This window comes from Cajanus cajan, chromosome 1, assembly GCF_000230855.2.
Source record: "Cajanus cajan strain Asha chromosome 1, NIPB_CcT2T_4, whole genome shotgun sequence".
Lineage (NCBI taxonomy): Eukaryota > Viridiplantae > Streptophyta > Magnoliopsida > Fabales > Fabaceae > Cajanus > Cajanus cajan.
The window spans coordinates 83898142-83924670 of NC_138517.1; the positions used below are offsets into that span (position 1 = coordinate 83898142).

At 30.0% G+C, this 26529-nt stretch overlaps 1 protein-coding gene and 1 pseudogene across 2 annotated transcripts; both read right to left on the reverse strand.

Annotated features, from left to right (window-relative positions):
• Window positions 1-172: 172 nt before the first annotated feature.
• Window positions 173-15821, reverse strand: LOC109803856 (E3 ubiquitin-protein ligase JMJ24-like; annotated as a pseudogene). Its single transcript, XR_014430091.1, has 15 exons — window positions 15319-15821; window positions 14752-14945; window positions 14556-14619; window positions 13408-13460; window positions 13123-13255; window positions 12579-12633; window positions 11818-12458; window positions 10731-11682; window positions 10052-10155; window positions 9884-9958; window positions 7476-7590; window positions 7291-7395; window positions 3324-3404; window positions 2695-2802; window positions 173-2019 (listed from the first exon to the last, which is right to left on the reverse strand). The product of XR_014430091.1 is annotated as an E3 ubiquitin-protein ligase JMJ24-like (transcript).
• Window positions 15822-19516: 3695 nt separating this feature from the next.
• On the reverse strand, window positions 19517-24817 carry LOC109803532 (uncharacterized). Its single transcript, XM_020365146.3, has 2 exons — window positions 24671-24817; window positions 19517-22883 (listed from the first exon to the last, which is right to left on the reverse strand). Exon 2 carries the CDS (start codon window positions 22702-22704, stop codon window positions 19780-19782), a length of 2925 nt encoding a protein of 974 aa, XP_020220735.1. The 5' UTR covers window positions 22705-22883; window positions 24671-24817; the 3' UTR covers window positions 19517-19779.
• Between the last annotated feature and the right edge of the window lie 1712 nt (window positions 24818-26529).

Genomic DNA, 26529 nt, shown 5'->3' on the forward strand with positions numbered 1-26529 from the left:
CTTATTTCCAGTTGTATAAAATAGACATAGACACACTCATATATATATATATATATATATATATATATATATATATATATATATATATATATATATATATATATATATATAGTGTAAACAATGAGCACAACGAGAAGCATCACATGTGCCATATAAAATAAATGAAAAAAACAAATAAGCATATTGGTAGTGTTGTTTGATCAGTTTCATCCATAATGCATACATCAAACCTCAGATCGGCATGCTAGGGACTATAAACTAGTAATTGCAACAACTTTCGCCAATTTAGACCAAATCAAGGGGCCTACATCTAAATGATATTGAAACACAAACAAATGACAAGTATTTAGTCATACAGGTATGTAAATAGTAATTTATACAAAAACTTCACAAGTAATTTATCTCAAGGTCAACAATATCCTTCTGCAAATGAGCACTTCAATCATTTTGTAGAAAAAAAAAGTAACACAAGATTCAATTAAACCTACAGAAAAAATGCCAAAAATACTCAGTTAAATAACTTTGAATACTAGTATACACTTCTCAATTAACTTTTGAATGAGGCAATAGTAAAAAAATCTTGATGCAGTAGTCTAATTTCAAATTACTCACTTGCCACAAGACAAAAGAAATTCCTGAATTCACCAAAAAAAAAAAATACTCACTTACCACGTACTGAGTCACAAATGCTCAAATATCTAATTTTGATTTAAATTTGGAGTCAAAGATTTTACCTAAATAAATCGTGTGACCATCCTACAATGAGCATGAACAATGATTAAATAAATCTACAAAAACTAAAAAAGGAAATTCAAGTAAAAGACAAGGGCTAAAATTAAGAAATAAAATTTAGAGTTATGAAGAAAAAGAATACCACTATAATATGACAATTGAAAAAATCCTATTATATAGTAGCATGATGTTTCCCAAGAGCTGCATAATCAATTGTGATATTAGTACACAAGCCTACGTTAGTTTGTTTATCATATATTTATAGTGAAGACACTCGACATTCAAGTATGTGAGAACTATATAAAACCTAGAAAAAGAATTTAATTGCAAATTAGCTAAGACTAGGCATTTGACTTCTTCTTCCTGTAACATGTAGTGCAAAGCACGTCCTTTAAAAAGGAGATTTCCAAGCAAATATGTTGAGGAAATGAAAGTTATGACATATTTTTTTTGTCGTTGTGTTTTTTTTATTCACTTACACTAAGGATAACTATTATCCTCCAAAATCATTAAAAATCATAATGAATTTCTTCTTTTGATAGATAAATAGATAAATTACTAGAAAAAAATTTAGAAATGCTGGGAATACTACAATATAGTATAGATTACAATAAAATTAAGTTCTGATCAATTAAACTATTTGATGACAATTACGTACACAACATTCAGATGTTGAAGTTTCTAGGTTTTTAGCTATTTTACAAGATTCAAGATAGTTATTGCACAAATGTGATTATTAAATGTCCAAGCAAATGATGATTATTGAAATTTGAGTTTAAAAGGAACTGGAATTCTCCCTTTAAGCTCACAAAATAAAATAAAATTAATGCCTCAAGGACACTCCTTTTAGTCCCTATCGTCTATTGTTATATAGACTACAAGGTAAATTTATGAAACTATAAGAACTAAAAAGAAACAAAAACACTAACTGTAAAGGACTAAAATGAAATGTTTTTAATTGTAGGAACTAATAGGTAAAGGTTATGACATTATAGGGACCAAAAGGGCACTTACACCATATATTAACTAAAACCAAACCAAATTTTCTACATGAACAAGGATTTTTACATATTACACTTTAGATAAGTGTCATTACCTTAAACATCATGTCAAATTGAACTTAAGATACCCAAAGCAAATTGAAAACAATACTTAAACCTTATTAGCCATATGCTGGTTGAACAAAGGATGCAAGCTTCATACCAAGAACAATATTTGTTTTGCCTTGGTATACAACATTTCTTGATATGGTTATTTTAAGCTCTGCCTCCACAAAGTTGTTCTCAACTACAATCAGAAAAAAGGGTTTAATAATTTATGAAATATTAAAACAGAAAGATGTCTGATGATAGATAAATCTGTGTTAAAATAAGCAATTGATACACTCATACAAGTATGTAGGATGGAAAATAAATCACTTGATAGTTGATACACTTGTTCACATGTGTTTTGCCTTAAACAGACATGATGTGCTTAACATATTTACCTAACAGTCTTTTTGAAAGGATGGTTATGCCTGAAAGCTTAATTTGAAGCCTTACTTTGCAATGGAACCTTTAATCAAGCCAAAAGGCACTTTAAATACTCTAACAAGTAACATTAGTAGTGGTAAGACATATTTAAATACTCTAACAACCTAAAAGGCCGTTTAAGATAACAAGGATTTAAAAAAAGTCTTGGCCAAATTTCTTCTTAAATAGGCAAGGTAACCAAGCATCAAAGGAGTCAAGCCTTGGGTCCCTAACAAACCGAGTAGTCTGTTCATCTTGCACACAAATGCACCCGTACCAAAATATAATCAAGCAAAAGCATATACAAGAGAGAGGAGTCTTTTCAAACTATTTTTTCAATAATTGTGATTTTTTAAAAAAAGTTATTATTCAGGGATTTACTTAAGCAGTCAAGTTATCCCAAACTGACAAGCTAAAATTATTGAAATAAATAGAGGGAATTAGAGCTCACCTTTGTTAGTTTTAAACACCGGTCATGCATGAGGCTTATCAAGGGCGAAATCACAACTACCACTTTCCCAAACAACAATGCAGGAATATGAAAGCATAGAGACTTCCCCTGTGCCAAAAGTATAATTATAAACAAATGCACAAAAGCTACACTACATGGTAAGCAAGGGTCTTTAGTATAACTTCTTTGGCAGTACTTTAAGTGTAGCAAGTTAAGAAGTAAATATGAAATAAATTTCTTTATAAACTAAAATTAACTTATGCATAAGCCATATCGTAGAAGTTTTTTTTTATTAGCTTTTTCAAAATCTTTTCTTTCATGCATGAGTTAGTTTTAGTTTATGGGAAAGTTTATTTTCATTTTTATTTCCTATTTTTCTCTTTTAAAAGTGTTTGAATAAAAAATTATCCAATCATGTCCTAAGGCAAAATTAATGAATACTTAAAGAACAAAACCAGATCCTGTTGCAGCGAGGACAAGACAATCTTTATGAGGAACCCAAGAATAAAGCCCTCAACATTGGCCGCACTGCATTAGCCTTCTAAGTGCCAACAAGGAGAACAACATACAAGGAGCTGTGGCAACAAAAAGATGTTGTAATTATTTTACAACATGAACATAATTATTACCCAAAATAAACATATTCCTCTATTTGTTGGGATTTTTGGCTGCTAGCATGGTTTCTCCAAGGCAGCAACACTATTGTTGACCTGTGAAGAATCAAAAGGAATCAGAAAGGTGAATCAAGATAAAAAGAATAATTCTTGAAAGAAAAAAGAAGAACCTTTGTGGAAGGAGATGAAGTCTTCTTATTATAAGAGCAAAAAAGATTCTTTAATATATCTCACCAACATCATTGTTACATGATGTTGGTTCCATATAGTATGCATCTGGTCCTACCTTGTTAATAGCAACATAGAAACTATATAGGCAACAATCATTATAGAAGGAAATAGTGCAGAGACAAATGAACTGTGTAGATGCATATACATTCTAGCATAAATTATAAATAAATAAGGTTCAAAAGTTGTATTTCTTGAAAATTAAAAATATAAATGAGAAACAAAATACAAATAGAATAATTGAAAATGAAATTGAGTGAAAAAGACTGAAATATTAAGGAATGAGTAAGTAAATGCATTGACACAAAGAAACATCACACATATGCTGACATTAAGATATGAATTTCAATTAAATTCCAAATATGAACTATTTGTTACCTTACACTATTTATTATTAGTTAAAATTTATTAAAAATCACAAATCTTGTTAACCACCACAATTCACTATTTATTAATAGCTAAAATTTATTGAAAATTACAAATCTTAATGACTCCCGCAACTCAATAAGATTTATTATTTTCAATAAACTCCAATATTTTTCATCCTAACACAATTCATAGCTTAAATTCATTGAAAATTATAAATCTCGGTGACTCCCGCTTCTCACTAAGATTTATTATTTTCAATAAACTCCAATAGTTTTTATCTTAACCCTATTAAAAGCTGCAATTTATTGAAAATTATAAATCTCGGTGACTCCCGCTTCTCACTAAGATTTATTATTTTCAATAAGATTCAAGCAATATCAAATATTTTGTCTAACACTATTCACACTTGAAATTCAATGAAAATTATAAATCTCGGTGACTCCCTCATCCCACTAAAATTTATTATCTTCAATAAATTTCAAGCAATCTCCAATAATTTTTGTCTAAGACTAATAATAGCTGATATTTATTAAAAATAACAAATCTCAATGACTCCCGCATTTCAATAAGATTTATTATTTTCAACAAACTCCAATAGTTTTTATCTTAACCCTATTAAAAGCTGCAATTTATTAAAAATTATAAATCTCGGTAACTCCCGCTTCTCACTAAGATTTATTATTTCCAATAAGATTCAAGCAATATCATATATTGTCTAAAACTATTCACACTTGAACTTCATTGAAAATTATAAATCTCGGTGACTCCCGCTTCTCGCTAAGATTAATTATTTTCAATAAGATTGCAACAATATCAAATATTTTGTCTAACACTATTCACACTTGAAATTCATTAAAAATTATAAATCTCGGTGAGTCCCGCATCTCACTAAGATTTATTATTTTCAACAAACTCCAATAGTTTTTATCTTAACCCTATTAAAAGCTGCAATTTATTGAAAATTATAAATCTCGGTGACTCCCGCTTCTCACTAAGATTTATTATTTTCAATAAACTCCAATAGTTTTTATCTTAACCCTATTAAAAGCTGCAATTTATTGAAAATTATAAATCTCGGTGACTCCCGCTTCTCACTAAGATTTATTATTTTCAATAAGATTCAAGCAATATCATATATTGTCTAACACTATTCACACTTGAACTTCATTGAAAATTATAAATCTCGGTGACTCCCGCATCTCACTAAGATTTATTATTTTCAATAAATTTCAAACAATCTCCAATATTTTTTGTCTAAGACTATTAATAGCTGAAATTTTTTGAAAATTACAATTCTTAATAACTCCCATAACTCACTAAGAATTATCAATAAATTCCAATTACCTTAATACTATTAATAGTTGCGATTTATTGAAAATTATAAATCTCGGTGAGTCCCGCTTCTCACTAAGATTAATTATTTTCAATAAGATTGCAATAATATCAAATATTTTGTCTAACACTATTCACACTTGAAATTCATTAAAAATTATAAATCTCGGTGAGTCCCGCATCTCACTAAGATTTATTATTTTCAACAAACTCCAATAGTTTTTATCTTAACCCTATTAAAAGCTGCAATTTATTGAAAATTATAAATCTCGGTGACTCCCGCTTCTCACTAAGATTTATTATTTTCAATAAGATTCAAGCAATATCATATATTGTCTAACACTATTCACACTTGAACTTCATTGAAAATTATAAATTTCGGTGACTCCCGCATCTCACTAAGATTTATTATTTTCAATAAATTTCAAACAATCTCCAATATTTTTTGTCTAAGACTATTAATAGCTGAAATTTTTTGAAAATTACAATTCTTAATAACTCCCATAACTCACTAAGATTTATCAATAAATTCCAATTACCTTAACACTATTAATAGTTGCGATTTATTGAAAATTATAAATCTCGGTGAGTCCCGCTTCTCACTAAGATTAATTATTTTCAATAAGATTGCAATAATATCAAATATTTTGTCTAACACTATTCACACTTGAAATTTATTAAAAATTATAAATCTCGGTGAGTCCCGCATCTCACTAAGATTTATTATTTTCAACAAACTTCAATAATTTTTTATCTTAACCCTATTAAAAGCTGCAATTTATTGAAAATTATAAATCTCGGCGACTCCCGCTTCTCACTAAGATTTATTATTTTCAATAAGATTCAAGCAATATCAAATATTTTGTCTAATACTATTCACACTTGAAACTCACTGAAAATTATAAATCTCGGAAACTCTCGTATCTCAGTAAGATTTATTATTTTCAATAAATTTCAAGCAATCTTCAATATTTTTTGTCTAAGACTATTAATAACTGAAATTTATTGAAAATTACAAATCTTAATGACTCCCGCAACTCACTAAGATTTATTACTTTCAATAAACTCCAATATTTTTATATATTAACACTATTAATAGTTGGAATTTATTGAAAATTATAAATCTCAGTGAGTCTCTCTTCTCACTAAGATTTATTATTTTCAATAAGATTCGAGCAATATCAAATATTTTGTCTAATACTATTCACACTTGAAATTCATTAAAAATTATAAATCTTGGTGACTCCCGCATCTCACTAAGATTTATTATTTTCAATAAATTTCAACAATCTCCAATATTTTTTGTCTAAGACTAATAATAGTTTATATTTATTGAAAATAACAAATCTCAATGACTCCCGCAACTCACTAAGATTTATTATTTTCAATAAACTCCTATATTTTTTATCTTAATACTATTATTAGCTACAATTTATTGAAAATTATAAATTTCAATTCCACATCTCACAAAGATTTATTATTTTCAATAAGATTCAAGCAATATCAAATACTTTGTCTAACAATATTCATAGTTGAAATTCATTAACTATTACAAATATTAGGGACCCTCGCATCTCACAAAGATTTACTATTTTAATAAATTTTCAAGCAACCTGCAACATTTTTGTGTAACTATTATTTTCAACAAGATTCAAGCAATATCAAATAAGATTCAAGCAATATCAAATAAGATTCAAGCAATATCAAATATTTTATCTAACACTATTCATAGCTAAAATTCATTGACAAATTACAAATCTAGGTGACTCCCACATCTCATTAAGATTTATTATTTTTAATAAATTTCAAACAATATCAAATATTGTGTCGAACACTTTTTATTATTCTCTGAAATTTATTCAAAATCATAAATCTCGATGTGTCCTGCATCTCATTAAGATTTATTGTGTTCAATAAATTTCAAACAATGTATTGTATCTAACACTATTTATTAACCCATTAATGCCCCTTATATTTGGAGTGGTGCTCATTTTCTTTTACAAAAATTGATTTTTAAGTTATTTATGTTGTTGTATATCGAAAGAAAACAAACCTCAGTTGCATCACAGCGCAAACCCAACATGCCAGGCTCAACCCAGAAGGAGCAAGTTCTTCAAAGTTAACATCAGGGTGAACATTCATCCTTCCTTGAATAGATCTAGAATATCAAAGTGATAGCAGTCACTAAATGTGTTGTACCAAAAATATGTCAGCAGATAAATTTTGAAGACTCTAAACCTGTAGATTCCGAGCACTTCCTCAATTGGGTGCAGAAACTCAATTGACGATCCTATGGCCCAGAATGCATAAGGGCAGGGTAAAGAATATTTGCACAGCTTGTTGCTACTATAACCTGCAATTGACAAGAATAAATGAAAATGACTCTTGAATAACATAGTCTAAATGAACAAAATCATGTAAGTTTGGTGCCAACTGTTAAATCAGTTTATTGATATTGGAGATGCTAACCTATAAAAGAAATGTGTTAAAATAAAACGTCATAAAAAAAAAAGTAAAATTATGGGGCCAACCCTAAACATGAGATTTCAGAATATAAATTATTATGCCTCCGTACCACATACAGCAAATATCTTTGAAGCTTATTTATATCACATCAATCAAGAAAAGACATATAGACAATAACAAATAAAGACAAGCCTTAATTCTGCCATCACTACTGAAATCATCAAGCTAATTGAGCAATTTCAACATTGTTCATTCTAATCAGGAAAATAATTTGTTTGGATTTTCAAAATCAGGTTTAAAATTGATTTTAAAACCAGTTTATGATTAGAAATCCAGTTGGTTCAAAGCTAGTTTAAAATCATAAATCAGTTTTTTAAACTAATTTTAACAAAATAAATAATATTAAAATTTATCTTAAATGCAGATTTGTTTATTATTTTTAAATCTGTTTAAAACTCTTGTGAAACCAACTTGGCTTTAAAATCAATTTACGGTTCAAAATCAATTTTAAAATCAATCTAGTTTTAATATATATTTCAAATCATAAACTTATTGAAAACTATAATCAATTTTAAGACTAAAATTTATTATAATTGTTTTAAAAAAACCAGTTTGAAACGATAACCAACTTTAAAACGGATTTAAAATGTAGACACTTTATCCCTCTTTTTATCCCGTTAACATCAAAGGTAAGTATGTTGAACTGGTTATACACACAGATAATAAATTCATGATATATAATATAAAATCATTATCATTATATAAAAATAATATATATATATATATATATATATAAGAAATGACAGAAATTGGATGAAAAACATTTATATGAACAAAATCTTAGGAAGTCTTGAAAGAGGCATAAGGGCGGGGTAAAGAATATCTGCACAGTTTGTTACTGCTATAACCTGCAATTGACAAGAATAAATGAAAATGATTATTGAATAACATAGTCTAAATGAACAAAATCCGGTAAGTTTAGTGCCAACTGTTAAATCTAGTATATTGATATTCGAGATGTTAACATGATGTAAAAGAAATGTGTTAAAATAAAATGCTATAAAAATAAAAAATTACGGGACCAGCTCCTAAACATGAGACTTACCACAGACAGCAAAAATTTTTGAAACTTATTTATATCGCATCAATCAAGAAAAAACATATAGACAATAACAAATAAAGACAAGTCTTAATTCTGTCATCACTACTGAAACCATCAAGCTAATTGAGCAATTCCAACATTGTTCATTCTAATTGGGAAAATAATTTGTTTGGATGTTCAAAATCAGGTTTAAAATTGGTTTTAAAACCAGTTTATGATTAGAAATCCGGTTGAGTTTCAAAGCTAGGTTAAAATCATAAATCAATTTTTTAAACAAATTTTAACAAAATAAATGATATTCAAATTTATCTTAAATGCATACTTGTATATTATTTTTAAATCTGTTTAAAATTAATTGATGGTTTAAATTCTTGTGAAACCAATTTGGCCTAAAAATCAATTTACGGTTCAAAATCAATTTTAAAATCAGTCTAGTTTTAATATATATTTCAAATCATAAACTAGTTGAAAACTATAATCACAATTCTAAAACCAGTTTGAAATGATAATCAACTTTAAAACGGATTTAAATTATTGACACTTTATCCCTCTCTTTTTCCCTTGTTAACATCAAAGGTAAGTATGCTGATGCGGTTATACCCACATATAATAAATTCACGAAACATAATATAAAATCATTATCATTATATATAAATATAAAATATAATATATATATATATATAAAAGAAATCAAAAAAATTGGAATAAAAACATTTATATGAACAAAACCTTAGGAAATAAACAAAAAGATTGAAAATAGAATGTACCAAATACATTAGAGGCTAGAAATAATGTATTTTATAAATATGGTTAAAAACAACCAACCAAAAAAAAAAAGAATAAAATACACATTCAAGAATTTCAACAAGAATGGTATTCTTGAGTTTCGATGGGTAAAAAATTACAACTTTAGAAAATGAAGAGCTTTTCAATTTAAATCAAGAAGGGATACAACATTGAATTGTTCATGAATGTTGAAAAACTTTGATTATTTTAGACCAAATCTCATAGCCTAGAGCCAGAAAATAACGGACAGAGGCAAATAGTTAGTCATACATATGTTTAGAAAGTAATTCACCTGAAGATCAAAGATATCTCCAGAAATGAGCACTCCGGTCATTTTGTAGAAAAAGCAGTACAGATTAAATTAAACCTACAAAAAAACAAAAATGTCATCAGTACTCATATAATTAAGTAACTTTTAATCATGAACTTTGCAAATTAAATTTAATTTCAAATTACTCACGTGACAGAAAACAATTCTTGAATTCACCAAAGAAGAAACAACACACTTCTTGTCGAGATGCAAGATTACACACCAGCCTAGCCAGCAACCCCAAGTCCCAACACCTGAAATACAACAAAAATGGGCTAGGGAAAGCTTGAACCCAATTCCTACAGTTATGAATATAAGTGCAATTAAAATGACTGGGGAGTTATTCATTTGTGTATTGATGATCATTGAAATTTGCATATAGCGAATTAGTATCCTTTGTCATCATTCTTGTTCTTGCATGCATTCAAAATCATGACCATTCAAATTTGCATATGTCAGATTTGTATCCTCTGTCATCATTCTTGTTCTTGCATGCAATCAAAATCAATAAAAAAAGATAAATACCTGTTTTGAAAACAAGAAAACGCAAGTTCAAGAAAGAACCAAGACACAGAAAGAGGAATCAAAAACAGCAATAAGGACAGTAAAGGATCCAGTCTCTCATAGCACTCCAAACACGAGAAAAAAAAAGAGACAATCAGAAAACATAGAAACAAGAATCGAGTTCACTTCAAAATCAAAGAAGAAAAAGCAATCACAAGGTAAAGAAGAGAAAAGCAAGATCAAAGAAGGAAAATAGTCACAAGGTAAAGAAGAGAAAAGAGAGAGATGGAAGAGGTACCATCCATTTATTAAAGGTTCTACTTACGCTTTTCTGTGTTCTTTGGCTTCTTTGTATCGTCATACTCTTGTTTCTCTGCGGCCGTTCTTTGGCTTCTTTGTATCGTCATACTCTTGTTTCTCTGCGGCCATTTGAACTTCGATGGGAGAAGAACCCAACTGAAACGAGAGAGAGAGAGACCGGGAAAGGGTGACCGCGGGGGGGGGGGGGGGGGGGCGGCGCTAGAGACAGCGAGTGAGGGAAAGAACTTTAAAATATTAAACACAAATGCAAAGTATCTAGCAGAGTTTGGGTAACCAATCCACATGTTGAGACATTTGAATTCAAATAGCACATTATAAATTGTCATTAAACACTTATCATTAACAATTTGTAATTATTTACAAATGTCAACCTGCATTTATTGATATGAGAAGTCAGATTATAAAGAAACCTCAATTACTCATCTACATAACCATGATAAATACATAACCAAACATAAGTTAACAGTGAAGCATCAAATGATATTCTTAAGACACTTGAAATTTGAACAAAGATTATAAAAAAGTTGCAGTGTGTCTAGGAACCAGAATACCATAAAGTAGTTGATAATGACTTCATTTATTCAAACTCAAACTATAAAAAACATAATGAGGATAAAGTAACATACCATGTCACGCATATTAAAGTGGAGATTTGTCACCGAGTCACCTCTACCAAGTTCATCACTAATCCTATAAGATATATATATCTTGGGTCCTACGTCATTCTGCAAGGAGTAATGAGGCAACTTAGCTGCAACATTGAGAATGCCCCACTTGGAGTGAATATACTGAAGTAAAGGTAGTTTGCTGATAAACTCAGGTCTTTGGTACAATAGAAATTCTTCAGATGCACTAGGTGAAGGCCAATCCTTCAATTTCAATAACTGTGGCCAACCATCTTCATGAATATGCCCTTCAAAGTATCCTTTCATGAATCGAGAGAGCTCAATATCAATCTGTCAATATAAAAATAATAAAATGCAGCCATAATGCAGAGAAATTTAGCATAAATTATGAACCAAAAACACAGTGAAATAGATAAAACCAACAGAATCTCAATCACTAAAAAGGGTTAAGGTATAGATGTGTACATTAGACCCATCTAAGCAGTCTATGGCCTTAACCATTCTGTTTTCATCTTTCGCTTTCTCATCTGTTGTCTCTAGAATCCCTCTCCATATGACCATTGGATCCCAGCTTGAAATGGATGACCCATCAAATACTTGCTTCACAATAATGGGCTCCCCAGTTTTCCAATGCTTTCTAAAATTTCCAATCCCATCAGTTTTGATATCGTCAGATGCTGGACAATAAAGATAATTATCATCACTAGCTTCTCTATGAGAATACTGGCAAAGACTGAGAGCATTCAGCCCAGTTTCTGGTGGACCATCAGCATTACTAATTCTGCAGCCAGTGCCACTAACCATTTCCTCTACATTTTTCACCAACTTTGCAACCCAGTTCATCTTGAAAATTCGGCTTAAATTTAATGATGAATAACCACATCCACCATACTCCTTAGGGGGACATGGAATACTTCCGTTGTCATTGGATCTCCAATGAGGAAACTTAATAAATTTCGATCAGAAGTTTTTGCTTGCTCTGTTTGGGGTTCTTTATTGCAGTTTGCAGTTGCATCTCAAAGATCTCGACAGCAATTAAGGCACAAATCATATGAGAACTTGGACAGCAACGATGATAATCAGTAATAGGTATCCTACAGAAATTGCTGCAAGAAAACAAATCAAAATAATTAATGATCCCTATACTATCCATGAATAAGGAACATATGCATAATGCTTCGCACTAACTAAAACCAACAATTCTATGAAATTGGTTATAAACGTACCAGCACATCTGCTCATCTGTGTTCAATTTTATCCTTGGAAGATCTATTTCAGCACCTGAGAGGGAAACCATTTTGAAAACTTCATCAAATACTTGTTCACCACACATAAAGCAAAGCAACATAGATAACCACCACTAAGAGTACAAAGCTGGAAGCAAATCCAAATAAATCTTAGGCTTAAATGTGTTTTTAGTCCCCCAAATTTAAGCTAAATTTATTTTTGATCCATCAAATTTAAAATTATTTTTTTTTAGTCTATGTAATTTTTAAAAATCTTGTTTTAATCCCTTAAATCACTAATAACACATCTGGAACTGGAAGTAAAAATTGGAATAGTAATGTGTTTAATGTTATATTAGACACTAGTATGTAAATTTTGTATGACAATATTTGACAAATTCCCTAAAAAAATTGAGTATAAGGACTAAAAACATATTTTTTTGAAATTACAGATCAATTTTAAATTTAAGAGACTAAAAATAAATTTATCTTAGTTTGAGGAACTAAAAGCATATTTAAACTTATATCTTAAAATGAATCATACCACGCAACTTCTTTTCAGGTTCAACTTCAAAACACCGTTCATGGTGGATCTGCTTTACTACTGGAAGCACCGACGACAGCAGCACATGGAGATACTGCAACTTATCGAGAACAGGTATCTCTCGTATCCGAACCTAAATCCCAGCAAAACCAAAATTTCACAAACAGGAAAATAAATTACAAATGCTAAACTTCAACCGCATGCCTCATTGACTTCTAAGCTAGCAACACTCAAATAACTTTATCGAAGTATCACTCCGCAAGCAAGTCTTGCAATTACATATACCTCGGCAAGCAGGACATATCCTCTTAATTTCTTCCACTGAAAAGTTCGAGTACCTAAAAACAAGTAAACCATAACTAACAATAATCACCATCCAACTGAAAGAATTATCACTTATCACTACTCCCTATTTTTATACTTTCTCATAAACAGTTATTGAAGAAGAAAATAAAACTAAAATGAACTTAGTTTCTCCTATAAGCTAAAATCATCTAATTCACTTTTATAGAAACTCTTCCCATGTAATTTCTCCAAAATCTGAAGTACAATAGTTAATTTGCTTATAGGAGAAGTTCAATTCATTTTCTCCTCAAACTTCTTCTCTTGTAAGGGCATGTTTGGATAAACTTTTTCACAATAAAGCAAATCTCATAATGTTAATAATGCATAAACTGAGCTAATGACTCCATCACGGAACAAAACCAGTGGGTTTCATGCAATCCAGCAGATTACAGATAAACCCAAAATGTAGTTTTAACGGAAAACAGAAACATTTTAGCTATGCCAATTTAAAGAATACAGAATTTTTAAAAACAAAAGAAATGTTAAAATATATTTTACGATATACCAAGAAAGTATAGTCAATTGGTTGAAATGATGCGTGAGTGTCGTAAATTGTTTTTGTACTGAGTTCAATTCTCATAAATAAATAAATAATATATCAAGTTGCTACTGATTGTGGGGGTTTACGGTTTTCAAAGTAACAAATTAATTGGTAGTAAAATTGTTATCTGAAGATGTAGCAAATACTTGAAGGAAAATCAAGTAAAAAAGTCAAACTGACCTGTCGTATCAACTGATTTAATTAGTCTATTGTGAGTAATAGGTTGTTCTTATTTTGTTTCCTTGTCACTCCGAAGATCAATTAAAATTAATTAATGATCTTCAAGTGAGTGCATGTGAGACGAGTCGGTAGTACTCCAGCTGTTTGTATGAGTAGTAACTAGTACGTAGCATAATTCAAATCGGACACCGATGATGTATTTTGATACCAATTTAAAATCATATTAAAAAAAAAAACACATTCTAAATTCTAATGTAGAAAATAAAAATTCGTGAATGTAATTTTTTTTTCAACCCTGTTGAATTAAACGTAATTATTTTTTAAACACATCCTAGGACACGATTACAAGATTAGAAACACAATGTACCTCGTAAATTGCAGATAAAGTAATACCGCGGCTTTCTGCAAGCTTTTGCAGTGGTTGAATCAATCTACAAAACATTGCATTGTAGTTACAAAACATTAAAAGAGTCAAAAAGCCGACTTCTAAGACATGCGATGGACTTCAAGATCAACTTTTATTCATTGAAACTGGTCAGGCAGATCAAGGCTCCAAACCATACCTCAACACTGTCTCTGGGCAGACAAACTATATTATACAAGCCTCTCATTGCTTTCTGTTCAACAGTATCATCAGGTTGCCCCGAGCCAAGAAAGCAAGCACTGATTCCATGTTTTGTTAGCTTATCAAGGGCGAAATCACAACCACCACTTTCTCAGACAACAATTGCAGGAATCTAAAAGCATAGAGACTTGCCTGTGCCAAAAACATAATTATAAATTAATGCACAAAAATTATAGTACCTAGTAAGTAAGGATCTCTTTACTTTTAGTGTAGCAAGTTAAGAAGTAAAAATAAATAAATTTCTTTATAAATTAAAATTAACTTATACATAAGCCATATTATAGAAGTTCTTTTGTATTAACTTCTTCAAAATCTTATTTGAATTCATTCATCAGTTAGTTTTAGTTTATAGGAAAGTTTATTTTTATTTTCATTTTCTATTTTTCTCTTTTTAAAAATGATTCAATAAAAAATTATCCAAACATGTGGTAAGGCGCAAATTGAATAATTAAAGAACAAAACCAGATCCTGTTGCAGCGAGTACAAGACAGTTTTTATGACCAACCCAGGAAGAGAGGGCTTCCTTCTGAAAACTCTTCAAGGATGAAAACCCAAAATGCTTTTGCATCAAGTTGCTAACTTTCCGCTCCCAATCTGATGCAACATCCGAATCTTGAACTTGAAATGGCTCTGAAAGCACAAATGGAATGGGATCAGGGAAATCCTCCGTGTGTTCTTGGGCATCATTGGAGTGGAAATGGTCGAATATCTTGGACTCCGAACTAGACGACACGTGCGCAAAGGTTGTCTTCTGAGAGGGTTCTTGTTGCGTTCTTGCAACTTGGGGGTGTTGAGGATGTGCTCCACAACACTAGGAACAGAGAGACCCACTTCTTTTATGGCTTCGACGATATTTGAATACTCAATACCCATTTCAATCATTTCTGCAATCACTTGGTGCGAACATTTGTTGTTGCCCTCCGTCGCATTTCTTGCTATAAATTAAAATTAGGAAAGAAAGATCCCCTTTTGCTTTCGGGAATGGAGGAAAAAGAAAATTCAAAAGCAAAATAGAATTAAGAAAGTAAAGGGTTTGTTTTCGAACAAATTTAAAGGGTTCGCGAAGAAAGCATCACTCATTCCCGCCAAATCTTTTTATAATTGAAAATTTAGAACAGCACGATTCACGATTTATTTTAATAAATTTGATGAAATAATATTTAATTAATTATATAAATAAATATCAACAACATCAATAAATATAAAATATAATAATATTAAGAATAAGTTAAAAATAATATTAAAAATTATAATGTTTAATATATAAGATTAATTTAAGCATAAAACTGAACAAGTCCTATTTTTAAACTCAAAATATTTTTGTTACTTATAAAATTTAATGAATTAATTATATGAATACTAATTTTAATTTGTTGGTCATTGTTTAAATTTAATATCGTAAAGATTAAGATTTGATTCTAATATTGTAATTTTCTGTTAAAAGTTTCTTTTTTTTTATTTTGGGCTAATCTTATTAATACATATAAATTTTTCCATTAATTTAAAATATTATTTATTTTAATTATTTATTTAATAGATATATTAAACACTTTGATTAAACATTCAATTTTATTTTTAAATTCTCAGAAATTGAAGTTAATTTGATTCAATTTAATGAATATATTTATCACAAAATATGATCATTAACTTAAAAAATAAAACTACTTTTTATCGTATTCTATATAACATGATGTATATTATACTAATACTTTTTGTTTATTTTAAAATCAAAAATGGTAGAAAAAAAAGGTAAAATTAAAGTTTTTAATTCATCTTAAAACACATTAATTAAATTAAAGATATAATTTTTTTATCAATTAAACCAAATATATTAAATAACATAAAAATTTTGTTATTCAATAACAATTTTGACTTTATCATAATCAAAATTAACATTTAAAATTTATAAATAATTTTTATAATTTTTATATTTAAATGTATAAAATAGATAAAACATAATTAAAAATATAAAAAAGAAATTGAATATTCAACTTAACAAAATGATTTCTACTTTTTCTAGTTTTCTCCTGCATAAATAATTTGTTTTTTTATCATAAATACAATACATAAATTAACAAATTAAACAAATTTTAGAATTTACCAAACTTAACCAAAATATTATATTTGTTGGTAAACTATTGAAAAATTAATATAATAAAGTCATTAAAATTATGTTTTGATCAAAACATATATAGATTTAACATGTTAGTAAACTATCAAATATTAAATAAATTAATATTTATAATTTAACAAAATAAATAAATCAATACTTTAAATCTTAAAGAAATAGAATATTTAAAACAAAATAAGTGAAAAAAATAATAATTTAAAATAAACAATATAAATAATTTTAAAAAATATAATATAGAAGATAAATGATTTTAAGAAATATAATATTAAATCAACTAACCAATCAAGATATTTTTCTTTGTTTAAATCCAAAATATCTTTAAAAAAATATAATTTAAAAGTAATGTTGCTTTAATTTTTATTTTATTTTGAGTTACTAACACATTTTTTAATAAGATATAAAACCTTCTTCAGGTAATTGATCAAACTTGTTATCAAACTTTTTATTATTATTATTAATAAGGGGGCTTAAACTCCCAACAATAAAATAGAATCCACGAGAGAAAAAAATAGCAGGTCTATCTGCTAGTAATAAAAAATGTGTCCAACTTGGCGGAGAGTTAAAATAATGCACTCCTTCAGGGAAAGTTAATCCTAACTTAGCAAAACTATTAGCTACTTGATTTACTTCTCGAAGAACATGAACATAATCTAATTCAAAAAAATCTCCTGACATCCCGACAATCTGGTTGAGAAGAGAGTAACATGAATGTATTCGGGGAATAAATATTATGTCGAACAATTTCTCGCATTTATTAGTAAGTTAACAATATTAAATATTTTGTTAAAAAATTGGTAACAAAAATTACAACTTAACGAAACAACCCCTTTAAGTTTTAAATATTAATTTTTTTTTATTGTTATATTTTTTTATTATTTTAATATAAATATAAATATTTATTTTATGTAATTCAAATTTATAAATAATAAATATTTTTCTATAAAAATTATATTTTAAATTTATTATAAATAATTTATATTATTATATAAAACTCTTTTAATCATTGGAATTTTTTTAAATATGTATTAAAATTAAATTTAACAAATAACAATTGATAAATAAGTATCTTGTTGTTCAATGCAAATAATGTCGATAAGGATCACCATTCAAAATGTGCAAACATTTCTCACCTCGATAAATAGGTAACTAGAATTAGCAAATAAAATATGGTAACTAGAATTACCAACTAAAGAATATGGGCAGAAAACCACACCATTTTTCAATCAAGACCCACGTTGCTAATCAAACCTCTCCACACAAGAAATACTCCTTTGCCACATGATAGACAAAACAAGACACGATGTTGCCACCAAATAATTAGTAAGTTACATTAGTTAGTTAGATAGGCAAAATAATACATGATGTTGCCTATAAATAAAGAGGAAGGGGAGAGTCAATTCAATTTCTAGATTACATTTTAGTAATAGACACTTATTTCAAACAAATTCATTTCCTTATTGGTAATCAAGAGTACATAATGTCAAGATAGTTATTACACAAATGTGATTATTAAATGTCTAAGCAAATGATGATTATTGAAATTTCAGTTTAAAAGGAACTCAAATTCTCCCTTTAAGCTCACAAAATAAAATAAATTAATTCCTCGACAATACACCTTTTAGTCCTTATTGTCTATTGTTATATAGATTGTAATAGCCCGATTTTCATATATTATACGAAGACTCGAAATCCAATAAAAGTGATTTAGTAGCCCAGAACGAGTCATTCCCAAACTGGAACGGACCGTTCCAAACTACTAAAAAGACCTATATTTAATAATCCAAAACGGGCCGTTTTAAACTACTAAAATGACCTATAACCCTAGTTAGAGTACAATGCAATACTGTGCCTGATCATAAAAATATCAAAATAGGAGTATAAAAGATTGATATAGGAGTATTAAAGTCATACTGTAATCGATTATAAAATATCAAAATAAGAGTATGATGTAATACTTTAATCGATTGTAAACGTTATAACGTGATACTGTATTGGAGTTGTTTTGCGTATGAAAAACAACTTTAATTTAATCGATTAAACCGCAAATAACATTAATTTCGTTGCTATTTCCGCTTCCGCTCCTTTCAGCGATGAAAACAGAAATGGTAAGCCCCATCACTGTTTATTTCTATCTTCTCAAACACACTCACTTTTTCCCCATCTATTTCTTAACTTCCTCACCTATTTCTCACCCATTCCACTTTTCCCAAACATACCCTTAAAAGAGTTTGATGTGATGTTATAGTTAAGTACCATCCAACCATTGAACAAATGTCACAGGGAAACATCTTTCTTCACTTTCAAACTAAGGAAAGCAATTTTTGTGCCTAAAAACTGGAAACTGGCAGAGGAAGATCCACCTTAGAGCTTGGGAAATCTGAATAATGGGAAGATACATCGCATAGCTCTTGCCACCATCCAAAACAAAACACACAGTGCAAGATACCTTGCATACTTGAGGCAAATGCGCCCACATGCGGTTGTTAGTTAAACTCAATTGCTTTAGTAATACTAATTTTGTAGCATATCACTTAACGCAACTCAAATTCTAAAGGATGAGAAACAAAACAAAGAATGCAAATGAGAATCAGCAATCCCAATTTACCTCAAGGTAGCTGGAACAATATCTTAGGGCTCAGGTAATATCATATCAACTGTGATCATGCAGGAACTACTACTGCATATACACAGAAACTGTTGTATAGTTTTTATCTAATTTAAACATCTAAAAAAAGCTGAGTCCAAAAATGTCCTTAGGATAGCAAATTTTGCTTCCCAGCAAAAGAGTTGTACATAAATACAGATGAACTACGCAAGTTCAGTTTAAGGCTTCTTTTATTTGTTGGAAAAATAATGAAGGGGTAGTGCTCCCGGATCAAGTTCCCAGAAGCCTTTCAGATTGCCACCATGTTCTTCTGACAGTTTGAAGGCAGGGATTTGGTGAGAGAACCTAAGCAACTCTTTCCACAATATTCGCATGGTCCTAGGTGATCCTTCATTTGATTTACCCTTAAAAACTGAATGGTAACCACTTACCAACTCCAAGGGTAGAACATCCATCCACAAATCATTTTCTCCAATAACTTCCACTATGTCATACCGCCAGTTATCCAAATCAGAACGTTTTATTTTGGCCGTCCAGTTCCTATACAATGCCCAAATTTCGCCTTTCCTTGGAAAAATTTCATATTCCTTCTTCTTACCATCAGTTACAGTGTGCACCTGATGCGAAACAGAATAGGTGTTGATATAAGTGCAGGGACGAGCACCCGCTTTGATTTTAAATTTTCCAATGGAAATAAGCATATCCTTATCTTCCCATCTAACACTGTTCCCCGGTAACCAGCAGTTAGTAAGATAAGTAACTTGTAACTCAAGTTCTGGGCTAGTTAGGCTAGTCCTAACCTGCTTAATCTGACCATAGTACTTTGGCAGTCCATCCTCGTCACAGTAAAATGCCCAAATCTGACCGATCTGAAACTTTTCAAGAGACCTCTCAGCATCAAAATTGCAGAACACAGGGTCGGGAATTTCAAAAGCATCATCTTCGGCTGAAGCTGATGGAGCACTACTATCATTACCATTATGATCAATGGGATCCTTGTTCTCCTCTTCTGAATTGCTTCTTTTCAAATTAACCTTTGCAGTAGATGTACATCCCTCGGAGTTCTTGAATTTTGACATATCTGAAGACCTTGTGCTCGTCCCAGTAGATGGAAAACAACCAGCCATTACTTCTAAATCTTCAGGAACATCAATCTCTTCGATATTCAATGGCAATGATACAGGATCAAGTTCATAAGATCCTACGGGAACACCAACTCTTTCCTGACCAGTCATTTTAAAAGATGGAACCCTGTGAGAGAATCTGAATAACTCAGCTGATGGAATTTGAAATGTACGTTTATATCCCTCAATTTGAGAGAAGAGACTCACAAAACCTTTCAACTTAGCCAAGTATGCAACAACTACTCCCACACCTTCAACATAATCTGATAAGACTTCAACAAATTCAAAATCATACTGCCGATGAGATTTTGCATCTATATGCCATTTGATATCCCAATTTTTAAAAATAGCCCAAGTTTCACCCTTTCTAGGATATAATTTATATGTGCGGCGGTCAATCTTTTCACAAAAAATCAGATGAGAGAACATCAAATGATCTTCAGTGAATTCAGTTATACCTAGTTTATATTTCCCACAAGCAATTGGCAATTGCTCATGGAACCACTGAAATTCATCTTTCCCATCTGGATCTGGTTCAAACCACGTTATCCGCAATTTGAATCCAGGAGTGAGGACTTTTCTGATTAAAGCATAGAATCTAGGCATACCATCGATAGTATCATAAATAGCCCAAATCTGCCCAGCAGCAAAAGACCCCTCTGTCTTGTCCTTGTCAAAGTCACTGAACTCTGCATCTGGATAAACAAAACTATCTGGTTGATTTGTTGGTTCCGAGGTCGACTGCTCTGAACCTTTATCTATCTTTGAGCTGCCCACTGCTTCTTTCCCTCTCACCTCCACAATTTCCTCCTTTGTATTTTGTAAGCTCTCATCAGAACAAGAGTTTTGCTTCTGCTTTACCCCTTGTTGATCATCTTTCAGATCAGCAGCCAAACCATACTGATCATTCATTTTAGCTGCCTCCCCATTTTCACCTGCACCAGATGGAGATCCACTTCCTTCATCATCGTCACTCACATTCTCCCTGTAGGAAACCTTATGCTTTTGTCGAGTAGATCTACGTGGATTCCCTTCTCTATGAGTAGAAACACTGGGAGAAACATCTTTCTCATAGAGTATATCCTCTTCAGATTCAGAATCAGTGCTGCCTATAGATTCGGAACTTTCACTGGATTCTGATGCCCGCCTTTTCCTCTTTTTTTCATTTGTCTTTACAGAGACATCAGCAGTAGGACCTTTTTTCTGATGTGGTTCTGTATTGGACCTGCGGGCATGCAAATTACCTTGAGATCCAACACCAACCTTGAAAGCACCATGATTCTGACTATAGTTCTGTGCAGCAAAAGCTTGCTGACTTGTATTAGTTGCTGGTGTTGTACCTTGTATATCCACATCATATGCAATGAATGGCCTATTGCAATTCTGACAGCGAAGAGATCTGTTTAAAACTTCCCTATAATACTCGTATCTAACAGAGCAAAATGAGCACACAGTCCAAAAAGTAGGGCGGACACCATTAGGCCCCTGCTTAGATGGCTGCCTAGACTGCTGTTGCTGTGGAGGATTGAAGTTTGTAAAATTGGGCCTGATACTGGTTTGCATCACAGGATTAAATTTCATCTGAACATTCTGCTGATGATGAGATGGCATAGTGGTTCTGTTCATTGGAAACCTGTGCAAACTCATGTCAAGCCGAGATCGTTTTTCTCTATCCAAAAGAACTCTTTGAGCTTCCCCAATCAGCTTAAATGCAGCTTCTGCACCAGCAAACTTGTTTTTGTCAGGATGAAGTTGGAGAGCAAACTTCCTGTATTGCTTCTTAATTGTTGTATCATTAGCCGTCTGCTCAATTTGAAGAATTTTATACCAGTTCATTTCATTACCAAACAATTTGTGCTCAGCGGAGCAATGCACATCACAAACAATAAGCATTCGAGTGATATTCTCCAAATCAGGATATAGCTGCTGAGCCTTAAGGGCAAATTTTCTTGCCCCATTGAAATCCTTGCTTTCCATTTTCTTTTCAGCAATTTCCTTAGCCCTTAAAGCCTCTTCTTTATTGCACTCCATCAAAAATCCAGATTTCAAAACCTGAAAGCGAGTGCTATGACCAAGCAAACTGACAAAAAGCTACATTTACTTTATAGCTGCAATCAGAACAGGCTGGCCAAAATCAAAATGCAGATACTGAATAAATCTTCCAAGACTCTACCCCTCAAAAGATTACAGTCCGCACATTCAGATTGATCCTGCAGATATTGTATAACTTGCAACTATTAGATCCCACAATTAGCAAAATATAACTTTGAAAAATGAAGTTGTTATTGATATTACAAACACATTTCTAAACATTAAATTAATGCATCAGTCGATGGGCCAAATCTTTCAATTCGTTAGGACAACAGCAATGCAAACACAGTAGAAATCCATGACACACTTTCTAGAGCACTAGAGCTGTATGTGTGAGAAATTATCACATAAAACAGCAGAATAGCTAAAGAATGAATCATCAAGAAAAGGTGTTTTCTTTATATTATTCTCCCCCTCTTTTCATTTAGCTTTCTTTTTTGTTTATTCTATGGCCAAGCAAGAATTTATCAAGATAAGGTGGTTTCTTTGTATTATCCAACCCCTCTTTTCAATTAACTTTCTTTTTTTTTTTGGGACCAAGCAAAATAAACAAACTGAGAGTACGGTCAGTGGGCCTGTTTGATTCCCTTCTCACTTTTTGCTTTAAAGTTTGTTTTCTAAAACAACTCAACAATCAATTTCTTATCCAAAATCTATTTAGTTTTGAAAATTCCTCCCAAAACAAAAAACAGAAACAGTTTGAAGATGTTTTCTCATCCCATTCGTTTGCTTTCTTCAAGTGCTTAGGGAGTAGGGGCAGACTCTTAGAAAACAGAAATGTGCTCAGGGAACAAACACATTCAAATAGTCAAATATGCTCAGGAGTTGAACAGATTTTAGAAAACAGAAAACTGTTTTTGAATTTGAAAATAGTAACAAACAAGGTCTAAGCATTGCCATTAACCTAGGCTCTAGTAAACACAAATACAACATGGGACATGGAAACGGATATGACGGATAAAGACAGAAAAATTTACACAGACACGACAAATTTTATTAATTATAGAATATGACGCGACTACAATTCAACACATAAAATTAGTATAAACTATAAAATAAATTTAAAAACAAATGTTAAATCTAAAGAGAGAATCAATCTTTTAAGAATTAGGGTAAATAACCATAAACATAATAAAAATGTTTTGATTGTTTCAATTATTGTGATATTTCCATATCTATCTATTGGCCGAAAAATGAAAAATTGTAAAATGTAATAAAGAGCATTTGAAATGCCAGGCACAGATATATATCCAACATGGTTACAAGTTACAACTACAGTGTTTGTACTCTATTGCTTAGGATTAAGGAAAACCTGATTTGTATGAGCTGATGTAACACACTCCTTCACCCTAAACTTCCACCAAGAAGAAAAAAAATCCTTCCGTACAACCACAGCATTAAAAACCAGCCCAACAAAACCAGACCATTTACAAAAGTACACCATCACAAACGAGAAAACAAATTAAAATAAAATAAAACCAACACTCTGAAAGCTTCACTCTGCATGGATGTTAAACAATAGACACTTTTTTTTCTTGCAAACCCATCACAGCACCAAACAGAGGCAACATTCAAACTCCAGAGAAAATTAACAAACAAAACCCTAATCTATTCCGATACAAACAACCAAAATCACAAAATTACGATTTTTTTCAACAGATAAAAAAAAAAAAGTAAAAGGGCTTAAACAAACCCTCCCCCTAAAAATAAATTTAAAAAAAAATAAAAATCCAACTTTACTATAAAGGAAGGCACTCATTGCTCCTCATGTCAAGGGGGGGAATAAGTGAATGCAGTCATCAATTTTGAACATGCAACATGGGGCAAAAATAATTCAATCTCTAGAATTGAGTAACGGTGAAATCCATAAAATAGAGAAAAAAGGGTTTTAGAAATGTGTACGGACCTGGCTGAGTAATTGGGAGTTGAGAGGCGAGAGATGCCGCACCAAAAAGAGGAGTAAACTGCAAACCTTCAAGTGAAACCCCAAATTAATATTATCACTATTTATTATTTATTATTAGCATTGCCCTTCAATTTTACCCATATTACCCCTTCAATTTTTGGGTTCCAATGTTGTTCCCATTGTAATTTACTCCATATCAAGGGGTTTATTTCCTATTGATGTTTGGCCAAGGAGATTAATCCAACGGTTCACACCTTTTCAATCTAGGGGCATTTTGGTACATTTACACTGACAAAGTTTTCCATTTTTCCTCCCTCTTCATTTAAAGAGTTTGATCTAATGGTCCACAACTTTTTAATTTAAAGACCATAACTTTTTAATCTAAGGTATATATGGATTAATGAAATTATGATGAAATAAAATTTTGACCTTATTTGAACTAGTGAGGAAGAAACACATTTATAAAAAAAAAATTAAAAAAGTTAAATGAAAAAATTACACAAAAGAATTAATAAAAAAACTTCTTTATATAAGAAAGTTCACTTTGATGATTAGTGGTTAAAGAATAAAGAAAATATATATTTCCATGTCATTATAGTTTATTATAGGGTATAATTGTCTTAAAAAGAATAAAAAGCAAAAGAGGGATATATATTATTTATATTTATTGTTATAGATGTAATGTGATAGACAAAAATTTTTTCTTTTTTTTATTCATTTAAAAAGTTTGATCTCTCTAAATTTTTCGATTTTGGATATGAATGGATTAATGAAACTAGTATTTTAATATGTATTGCGCATACAAAATATTTATTATATAAAATAAGAATTTATAATAAATTATATATGTATATATTAAATTTTTATAAATAAATATTTTTAAATATATAAATTATATTTTAGATTTATGATGAATAACTTATGTAATACAAAATTATTTTTAAATATAAAAAATTTATTTAAAAATATTAAAATTTAATTCATAAATAAATATAATATAAAAAATTAAAATGGATAAAAAATTAAAAGAAATCTTAAAATCTCTTTTGTCCATAAAAAATGTTTAAGAATATTTTTATTAAAGATAAGTATCTAAAAACGTTAAATAATCTTTCATATTTAATACGTAAAAGTGAATTGTATGGGATGAATGGAATAAATCAAATTAAAATAAAATAAAATAAAATATAATGAATCAAACTTTTCTTTCATTAGGATAGAATAACACAAAAATATCATTTTTTTGTTTGTGATGAACAGAATTAAATAAATTATCATTTATTATTTTTAAATATTTACTATTATCTTAAAAATATAAATTGCAATTGTATTTCAATTATTCTTTTGAAATTGAGGTGGATAAATACGTTTTTACTTCATCAACAATTATATAATAATGTCATCAAAACTTATTTGGAATGTGTGGTGTACACTAAAGAATTGTTGGAAATTTTAAGATAAGTTGTGTGCTTGAAGTTGTAATGATCATAATTTTTAATTTAACATCCTTGTATTCCAATAACAATATATTGTAGAGTGAAAACCTATGTTAACCTTATCTTTAAATTATTATTTTTTATCTTTGGGTGAGCGGTGTTACAAAATCAGTGTACCATTTAAAACACTACCTTTTTACGATGAAAAAAAAAATAGTTTCACTTTCAACTAAATATCATGTCAAATTTCTTGTGTTTTAATGTGGCCTCAGAGTCATGAAACTTGTAATATGAGAGACAATGCGGAAAAGTTATCATTAATAAATTGAATTACATGTGATTTTTGTCTTTGAAATATAATAGATAGGTAACTTGTGTCTTAAATATTATAATTGTATAATTTTAATTTTTTAATTTTTAATT